The 9905-nt window shown below is 31.3% G+C and overlaps 3 protein-coding genes across 3 annotated transcripts; 2 read left to right on the top strand and 1 right to left on the bottom strand.

Moving 5' to 3' along the window:
* Positions 1 to 1807: 1807 nt before the first annotated feature.
* On the top strand, positions 1808 to 3373 carry LOC126672253 (uncharacterized). The gene is made up of 2 exons (XM_050366202.1): positions 1808 to 2568; positions 2668 to 3373. The coding sequence occupies exons 1-2, from the start codon at positions 1808 to 1810 to the stop codon at positions 3371 to 3373; spliced, it is 1467 nt and encodes a 488-aa protein (XP_050222159.1).
* A 159-nt stretch (positions 3374 to 3532) lies between these two features.
* On the top strand, positions 3533 to 4264 carry LOC126672254 (uncharacterized). Its single transcript, XM_050366203.1, has 3 exons — positions 3533 to 3739; positions 3839 to 3857; positions 3966 to 4264. Exons 1-3 carry the CDS (start codon positions 3533 to 3535, stop codon positions 4262 to 4264), a joined length of 525 nt encoding a protein of 174 aa, XP_050222160.1.
* Positions 4265 to 4792: 528 nt separating this feature from the next.
* Positions 4793 to 9280, bottom strand: LOC126674939 (uncharacterized). The gene is made up of 10 exons (XM_056105006.1): positions 9035 to 9280; positions 7618 to 8475; positions 7061 to 7351; positions 6614 to 6994; positions 6394 to 6530; positions 6227 to 6236; positions 6040 to 6185; positions 5826 to 5949; positions 5068 to 5588; positions 4793 to 4994 (listed from the first exon to the last, which is right to left on the bottom strand). The coding sequence occupies exons 1-10, from the start codon at positions 9278 to 9280 to the stop codon at positions 4793 to 4795; spliced, it is 2916 nt and encodes a 971-aa protein (XP_055960981.1).
* Positions 9281 to 9905: the final 625 nt, after the last annotated feature.

The following is a 9905-nucleotide window of genomic DNA, read 5'->3' on the forward strand; positions in this document are numbered from 1 at the left end:
TGCAGTGTTTATGGTGTATTTGCAGTGTTTCATGGTGTAAACCACAAAAAACACTACAAAATACCATAAATACACTACTTATATACTATATACACACTACTTATACACTAATCTTACACTATATAAACACCATAAAAACACTATATATACATTACTGTTACACTATAAAAAAATAAAAAAAATTCCAGAAAAAAATCTATAAAAAATAAAAATTAACACTATATATACACTATATAAAAAAACTGTCGGTCGGTTCTGTTCGGTCGACCAAATCGAAAACCCAAAAACCGAAATTGGAAACCGAAAAAAGGTATTTTTGAAATTAAAAAAACAAAAAGGTATTTTTCGTAAATGAAAAAAGGTAAAACAGAAAAATTAAAACTTGGCTGGTAAAGATGTAAATAAATTACCAAAACATGTATTTCAGGAAATTACCACTTAATTAAACCTGCCACAACATAATATTACTTAATAATTATATAAACACACACATTTACAAACATATGCATATATGTATAAATTAGTTATATAAAATAAAAAACAATAAATTTTAATTTAATCACATCTAATTATAAATATAAATTTTTTTAATTTAACGAGTCATATTTAGATAACTGATAATAAAACTGATAGATTTTGAAAAAAATAAAAATATCTTTATCATACCGTGCAACCACAAGTAACAACGTTTCATGCGTAATACAAGACACTACCTTCTCTCATTGTAGTTTTTAGTAAACCATCTATAAGAGTTAATTACGTCCATAAATCTGGATCTGTTGGTCCGATTTAAGATGTCTAATGCATTAATAAGCAAGTGAGATGTTTAGTCGGTAAAAAAGATATTTGTAGTTTAAGTAGGTGGCCAGTCAACTTTTAATTAAAAACTACCAAGTAAATCTGACCGAACTGAGCTATTCCGTTAGACCCTCCCCGCTTTCGGGTATATTTAAAACATTATGCTAATAGATAACAATAAAATTAATTAAGCTGGATAGCTATTTATAATGAAAATTGAATAAATGGTTAACGCGACCCTCAAATTTGTATATCAGAATTAAATAAGTATAATTTAAGAGAAAAATTAATAAGTACCCAACATAGGCAAACTTATTGTGAAATTTACGGTTGACAAAAAAAAAATTGACAACATTAATTATTAGTTTATAAATTACACAAATAGATTAGTTAATATAACAAATACGGTGGATATGTGAGAAAAGGAAAGATGGTGAATCTTTTGTAATGCTTAATTATAGCAACAGTTATGGAAAAGATCCTGATATGATACAAATAAATCTATTAAAATCCTTAATTGCTAATAAAAAACCACAGAAAACGGAGATTCAAGCAAAATAAGAAAATCAAAAAGTCGAAAACTTGACAAAAAATAAATTTCAAGCAGAAGAAGACCTTCATAAAATCAGCCTTTCAAACGGGTAAGTGGTTTCTTGAATTAAAAGAAAAAAATTTATATATATTATGCTGAAATTATCTATTATAGATGGTGAATTAGGTGTTTACTAATGATTCGAATCAGTGATGATTCGAAAACATTAGTGATTCAAAACCAACGATATAATAATTCATCAGCTTAAAATTTGAGTTATAAGTAGTGAATTACATGTATATTGAAGAAAAAAATGTTAATGAACTTGCGTGCAATTGTTAACCTGAATGATGCATATTAACGATGATATTAAATGACAATTTTTTTTTTCAAGTGAACTATTAGTGTACTAATCGTAAACTACAGGTTAACTTAAGTAACTTATGAAATAATTTATTTTTTTCAAAAACTGCAGGAATGACAACATTGAAGGTTCTTGTATACTATGATGGAGTATGGGATGAAAATCTAAACTACTCAAATTATAAGATCAAGGGTATTTTAGTTAAAGACGATGCGGAATTTGAAACTCTAAAAGCATTGATTTTCAGTATACTTAAGGTTAAATTTGGGGAAACTGAAATACACATCAAGTATCAGTTGGAACCAAATCAGCAAGTTGTGGACATTGATGATAATGAAAGCCTTCAATTTTATATTGAGATTAAAAGAGAGGATGCTAGAATTACACGTTTTCCACTGTGCATCACAACTACAGGGTATGAGATTCAGAATGTCATTGAAATGGACACTGAAACAGTTGAAGATACGAATGAAGACATACATGAGGCGTCATATCCCAGTCCTACATCAATGGATATTGTTACATATGCTGAAATGATATTCAAGCAGACGGAACATGACGAAGCAGAACGACAGACAATCGAGGACGGGGAGAATGAAATTGTATCGTCACAAAGTGTCAAAGAAGTCTTTAAAGGGCAGATATTCAAGGATAAAAAGACAATGAAATTATGTATGTGTTTTTACGCAATTGAAAAAAAATTTCAGTTTGCTGTAAGTAAATCGTGGAAGCTCGAATACGTGATTCATTGCCTCTATGATCAATGCAACTGGAATTTAAGGGCTTCGAAAGACGGAAAGACAAGCATGTTTATTATAAGAAGAATGGACGATATTCACACATGTCCCCCGGAATTCAGAATGGAAGAACAACGGCAAGCGACATATTCAGTAATTGGGGACTTGATAAAATCAAAATTCTTGAATATAAAGACTGTGTACACACCGGCATACATTATTTCTGATATGTAAAGAGATTTTGGAGTTGTTTTGAATTACAACAAGGCTTGGAGATCCAGAGGAAAAGCACTTGAGTTAATTAGAGGTAAACCAAGAGATTCAGATTCAGTTTTGCCTAATTTTTTGAATATGCTTGTGAAAACAAACCCAGGATCAGTTGTAGATCTACAAACAGCAGAAGGGAATAAATTTAAATATGTTTTTATGGCTTTGGATGCATCCATAAAGGGCTGGAATTTTTGTAGACCGGTTATTGTAGTGGATGGAACTTTTTTAAAATCAAACTATGGAGGAACACTACTAACTGCATCTACACAAGACGGTGGGGGTAAGATATTTCCACTTGCATTTTGTGTGGTCGATTCTGAAAATGATGAGTCTTGGCATTACTTTTTTGAGAAAATAAAAGGAGCTTTTAGAGAAAAGGAGAAGTTATGTATTGTATCTGATAGACATGATAGCATTAAAAAGGCTGCAAATTCAGTATTTCCTCTTGCTAGTCATGGTATTTGCGCGTATCATCTCTTGTGTAACGTCAAAAAACAATTTAAAGTTAATCCTAAAAATCCAAAGAGTTTGAAGGACTGTTTTTTTGGGGCTGCGAAGGCGTACACGAAAAAAAGTTTTGATTACTTTATGGCAGAACTAGATAGTATCAACGTAGCAATACGACCATACCTTGTTGGTGTTGGGTTAGAAAAATGGGCAAGAGCATATTGAACTGAAAACAGGTACAAAAATTGATTACGATATTTTGTTTTGCTAAATAAATAATAAGATGTTTATAGTTAACCTATAATTCACTATAAGATTACGTACAGTTAACCATTAATTTAGTTTTTTAATACTAATCATTAGAGTTTTATCAGGTACTGGACAATGACATCAAATATTGCTGAGTCTTTTAATGCAACAATCAAATCAGCAAGGGAATTACCAGTTGCAACACTTCTGGAATATTTGAGGGTATTAGTTCAAGAGTGGAGCTACAAAAATAGAAACATAGCTTCTCATACTATGACAAAACTTACAAATAAAGCAGAAGAAGCACTTAGGGAAAACTATTCACTAGCTAGAAGAATGAAGGTAACATCAGATGTTATTTCAAATATATTTATACATTTAACTCGTAGAATACTTTTAGTAATTTTCTAGTTAACTAAAAATGTAATTAAAATGATACAGGTTATTCCATCAGTAACATGTATATACAGTGTGTAAGATGGCACAAAGACTTCAATAGTAGATCTCATTGAGAGGACATGCAGTTGTTGTAGATTCCAAAAAGATGAGCTACCTTGTGCACATGCAGTTGCAGTGTTTTGCAAATACCACATGGATCCCTATCAATATTGTGCAGAATTTTTCAAAAAAGAAAATTTAGTGAAAATATATGAGGCTATTGTTTTTCCGATGCCTAGCCAAAGCGATTGGGATGACGCAGAAGACATGGAATATGCCGACGTTCTTCCGCCAATAGGAAAAATTCCAGCAGGACGACCGAAGAAACAAAGATTGAAGCCATGTCATGAGAGAAAGGAAAAAAATACATGTAGCAGATGTGGAAACCGGGGGCATAACAAAAAAACATGTCGTAATCTTCCAAAGTGAAGTTAATTTTGTCATATTTCTAATTTAAGAAGAATAATGTTATTTTAGATTATTTAAAGTGATTTATTTATATTTCAAAATTGTTATCATTTTTAATAAAAAAATTTAACCCTTACCATGTTAATTTTAAATTTTTTTAGTAATCCCTTAACTATGAGCAATTACCTATTAGTTAACTAGTATGGTCTTAAAATTTATTGTTAATTCTGTAACTGTGTGTAGTTAACTATTAGTTAACTAGTATGGTTTTTAATAGATATTTATTAATTTTGTATAAATATTCTTTAAACATCAAAAAAGTCTTAGTTAACTAATAGTGACATATAAGATAACTTGTAATAAACAACAATTTTAAAAAATGTACGACATAATTTAAATAAAACAGATAATATATATAACAAAATACAATATATGATTGAATAACGAATGTTTGCAAAAAACAAGGTCGGATAAAAACAGTTAAACTCCTACCTATTAATGTTGTAAATCTAAAAACAAAACAAAACAATTCCAATGTGTAAAACAGAGTTAAATTCTGATAACGCCCTTCATCTTTGGTTTGGGTTCCACCTCCTCATCACTGTCAATGTTGTTATCATGCTTCATGGTTGCATACTTAAAAAACAGATACGCAATCCGTTCACGATGGCTCTCAATCAAAAACTCTGATGGAATTGGTTGACTTTTGATCAAATGTTCAGCGAAAGCCAAAACAAATGCTCCACAATCGCTAATGAAAAAAAGGAAAATAAGTAAATAAATAGAAATAAAAGATATGTAATTCAATATAAAAAAAAAATCACCTTTTCTTCTGAATTGGTAGATCAGTGACATATGAAATGGAAAAAGGGGAATCCGGCAATTTATTTCGATAGGCAGGTGATTGTAGGTCTATGTCTGTCCGAAGATTGTAAATATCCAAAAGAGCAAAAATCCTGGGAAGCACGACTGAATATTTCTTCGCAGCTTTTTCTGATTCTTTCTTGGACGTAGCAGTGTCCAACGAATTGTAAACGTAGACACACCTGTCTTTAAACACAAGACGACCCAAAACCCAATGTTTTTTGTTGGTTAAATGCATTGGAAACAGCACCTCATCCACATCTTTCCATGGAGTGTTGCATAGAATGCCATAACCTTGGACGTAATCAGCAGCAATGTTTAGATCGACGACCGTTGATGTATCGCCCTTGTTTTTCGTATAAAGCATAAACAACCCCTGTATTCTGTCATCAAATAGACAGTCTGTGGTGGTTATTCGCAATCCATTGTGTGGATTATACTTAGCCTTCTTGCGAATAAAATACATGCCGACGTCGATATGCTGCATTAAAAAAAGTTAAAAGTTAATATACATAATTAAAAAAAAGAGTTGGAAGTTAACCATTAGTTAACTGTTAAGTTATATAATGAACAATTATACTATTAAATCCTTAACTTATATCAATACAAGATAACTGTTATGTAACAAAATAACTATAAGTGTATTATTAGTTAACTAGTATTTAACTGTGAACATGTATTATATTTTATTATAACTAACAATGACATAAGGACTTACAGTGTCGTCCAAGAATACGCCATGATACACGAGTGAATGCCACCACAGCTTTACGTAAATGGTGAGAACTCCTAGATTTAAACCGTGGTCCAATATGTTGTCAGCAGGTGCGTAGTTATTTCTCCTATAAACAGCAAACAAAAAAGTCAAACAATTCAATATTTTTACAAATAGTAGTTTTTTTATTTGAAAACACTTGAATCACATAGCTTACTTAAATCCAACGTCAATCCAAGCAAGCCACGCATCCATCTGAGGTGAATGTGTGATGCTACCAAGATTATCATCAAGAGGATTCAAACCTTTGACCTTCCTGCGTGGAACATAAACAGCTATTGGAGTACAATCAATAGGTGGGTCCTGAGAAATAGTGAAAACAAAACCATGAATTAATGGTTAACTTGTAGTTCACTAATATTTAAACAGTTAACTAATAGATAACTAATAATTAACTATGCTTTATGTTAAACACTTGGATCAGTGGATGCCACCTTAAAAAGATAAAATAATACATTTAATTTGATTAAGAAAAAGTATAGCAATATGCAACTGATAATATTAAAAAAACATGTAAAAATACGGCCATACCTCCGTTGCATTTGAAATTTCAAACTCCCTCTCAACTATGTCTGCTGCTTTGTGTAACGCACTTGGATAAATGTCGTCAAAGAGACTTGGACATTGAAGTTCATCGAATGCAACAACCTTATAGAAAAAAAAATATCAACCTTTTAGTGAAAACACCAAACTTGAATGAAAATATACAAAAAAATTAAAAGATACTAAACCTTTTCAGCAACTTGTTCATGGCCAGGTTGCTCAGTTCCTTGGTCTTCATGCAGGGCTGTTTCACTCTCTTTTGCTTGGTGTTCATGGTTAGTTCCTTGCTCAGTCTCTTTTTCTTGACCAGCATGTTCAATTCCTTGGTGTCCATGGTTAGTTCCTTGCTCACTCACTTTTGATTCTTCATGAAGGGCTGTTTCATGTTCAGTTCCTTGGTCAGTTGCCTTTCCTTGATCATTTTGGTGAATTGAGTCAATTGTTTCATTGACATTTGCCACAATGTCATGACCTTCAAGCCGTGAATCTTCTTCTTTTTCGGAACTATTTGAAGTTGTCTCATCGTCAGATGCATCTGGGGTTTGCTCGTCGTCTTCAGAATCGTCCTCCTACAAACACAACCAGTTAAAAAAAACAATTGGAATCTAAAAAGTACAATCCTGTTAAAGGTTTACCTTAACATGTTCGTTATGAACACTATTCGAAACTAGGCTCTTCAAATCCCCAAGAAGACCAACAACTTCTGAGAACTTATTCTCGACAAAACTCTTGAACAATGTAAATTCAGTATACATACTGGTTTGATCCATGTCTAGCTTTTTAATTTTTGCATGCAAACTACCATCAACATTGCCTCCATGCATTGTTTCCTCGATTGGCGCTTTCCGCTTCTTTTTCAGGAACATGCCACCCAAATTAAGTACTGATCTCTCCTCAGCAGTTGGGTGTAGGTTGGACAGTTTCAACTGAATTAAACAAAAGTAAGTCAAATTTATTGTAAGCATATGTCTTGATCAATGCAACATAAAAAAAATATAAATTGGTTAACTAGCTAATGTCTAACAGTTAACTAACAGCAAACTAATTATGTATATTATGTGGTTAACTAATAGATAACTAATATATAAGTAATAAGTAAGTTATGCTAACTTATAAGAATAAAACAATTAAGTAAAAGTAATACAATATAATTATAAGACCTATGCTTTGAAAATGGAACAATAACAAATACCTTTTCAGCAGATTGTGAAAAAAAATGTCGATCTAAATACTTGTGTTGCCTCAATTCTGTGATCTTCCATTTCAAAATACGAGGGATATGACTTCCAGAACATTCAGCCAAGGTTCCATTTGACGCGGGGCAGCATTCAAAAAACCAACATTGAAAAGTAAGAGGAAAACCATCGTACCGACAAGTGTTGGGAGGTACACCAACATTCTTGTTTTTCTTAAGAAAATCACATCTTTTTACTGAACTCAACTTACTTTTTAAAAACTCAATCGTACAGTGAAAAACATCTTTGCCCCAAGAAAAATTTTCATATTCCCCGTTACCCACAATGTTGATATGTTCCTCACGAACAATTGCGTCTGCCTGGTTATTATACAAAAATAGTTCGACAAAATACAAAACCGCCAATTTGAAAGACTCTTCTTCAGAGGACCAACGCTTCAATAAAAAACTGTCCTCTACATTTTTTTTTGAAACCTTTGTAATATTTCCAAAACAGTTGAGTTTAAAATCAGAATCAGATTTCTTGTACAATTTCATATCGACGTTTTCGGTACAATTAAGACCAGTAACTACTGCAAATTTATCAAGAGAGAATTTGAGCAATTTGCCCGACACATTAATCCACAGTTCATAGTAGTTTGGTTGTTTTATTTCTCTCAAAAGTAAATTGTGGACCAATTGAGGTTGCAATATATAGTCGTTCATTTTAAGAAAAAACCCAAAACAACTTGTTGAAAACTTTTCCAAATTTTGAGGTGACAAAATTTTCTTAATATTTGATATAACATTTACCCCTTCAAAATGCTGAACCTTGACTGAAAAATGTTCATTAGGCTTGATAAAGTAGTCCCCATCCTACAAAGAAAACAATTGACAAACCATTAATGATATTAACTTATTAATAAACTGTAACATAATATAGTCTAGTTAACTAATAGTTAACCATCAGTGACCATATAGTTATACATAAGTTATTTAAAACTTACTCATATTTAACAAAAAGCAACAGAACCCAAAAAACATACTTCATACACACTAGAATGAGAATAAAAAAGATTAATACATCATTATAAGTTAACCCTTAGTTCCAATATAGTTATCAGAACACAAAAAACATACTTCATACACATTACATTGAGAATAAAAACAGATTATTAATCATTATTAGTTAACCCTTAGTTCCCATATAGTTACATACCCACAAAAAAGATAATTCATACACATTAAATTGAAATTAAAAAAAGATTAGTATATAATTATTAGTTAACCCTTAGTTCCTATATAGTTAAATACAAACTCACAAAACACCCAAATACCAACTCATTAAACAATAATAAAACAATTAATTGAAAAAAATAAATAATAAACACCATCAATTAAAGAAATCACAAAGTTAATTGGTACAAACACTAACCCTAATATAGCGAGAAGGAAGAGCAATTTTGTTGTCCTTTTTGTTTTTGTTATCACTGACAGTCTCAAAATCACTGTCACTCTCTTCTTCATCATTCTGAAGCCTACGTTGCTTGCTGGTTGAAGGAATATCTTTGAAATCAACCTTCCTTTTGGTTGCAACAACTTTCGACTTCATAGGCGGGTTTTTCTTTGATTGAGATTTAACGGTCGGCGATTTGGAGGTGGCAGCCCTAGTATTCGCCATTACAAAACTGATTTAACCTACATTCAAAATGTTTTTGGTAATATTTGGTTAATTAGAAAATGTGCTAAACGGTTCCGAAAATCTAGAGAAAATCTTAAGCAAAAGGAAAGTAACGGATTGATCGTGGATGTTGCTGCATTAACGGCACCGTATTTGTCAATTTTAAAAACTTGTTTGTGTGAAACTTATCTTGTTAAATCAAAAAAAAAAGGTTTGTACCCGTAAAAAGTTGAAATAAATTTGGTCACCGTATAAATTATAATATTTTAGCCCAAAACAGTATATGGGCTAATTTTCTCATAATTTAATTTATATGAGTCAATTAGATTTAAAATTTGTGTTTACGGTGTCAAATAAGTCATTTTTAATTTAATCAGTAAATTAGATCCTCAATTTATCGATCCCAAAATTATGTACTAAAACATGGACATATTTGATCTGAAGACACAATTTTTGGACTTAAGTGACAGAATTGATCTATTTAATTAATTCCGAAAACACATATTTTGGATCTAACTGGCCCAAAAAGTTGAAATATATTTATTTAAATCCGCGATATAAGTTTAAGGGCCGCGTTGACCTTTTGCCAATAAAAATTAAATCTAACTCATCTAATTTACTATTT

The sequence above is a fragment of the Mercurialis annua genome, linkage group LG3 (assembly GCF_937616625.2).
Source record: "Mercurialis annua linkage group LG3, ddMerAnnu1.2, whole genome shotgun sequence".
Classification (NCBI taxonomy): Eukaryota; Viridiplantae; Streptophyta; class Magnoliopsida; order Malpighiales; family Euphorbiaceae; genus Mercurialis; species Mercurialis annua.

Coding starts and splice junctions, on each gene's coding strand:
- LOC126674939 (XM_056105006.1), bottom strand. CDS start 9,280: ATGGCGAATACTAGGGCTGCCACCTCCAAATCGCCGACCGTTAAATCT. Junction 6,995..7,060: donor TTCATAACGAACATGTTAAG/GTAAACCTTTAA, acceptor TTGTGTTTGTAG/GAGGACGATTCTGAAGACGA. Junction 5,589..5,825: donor GCGTATTCTTGGACGACACT/GTAAGTCCTTAT, acceptor TTTTTAATGCAG/CATATCGACGTCGGCATGTA.
- LOC126672254 (XM_050366203.1), top strand. CDS start 3,533: ATGACATCAAATATTGCTGAGTCTTTTAATGCAACAATCAAATCAGCA.
- LOC126672253 (XM_050366202.1), top strand. CDS start 1,808: ATGACAACATTGAAGGTTCTTGTATACTATGATGGAGTATGGGATGAA. Junction 2,569..2,667: donor TTCAGAATGGAAGAACAACG/GCAAGCGACATA, acceptor TGATATGTAAAG/AGATTTTGGAGTTGTTTTGA.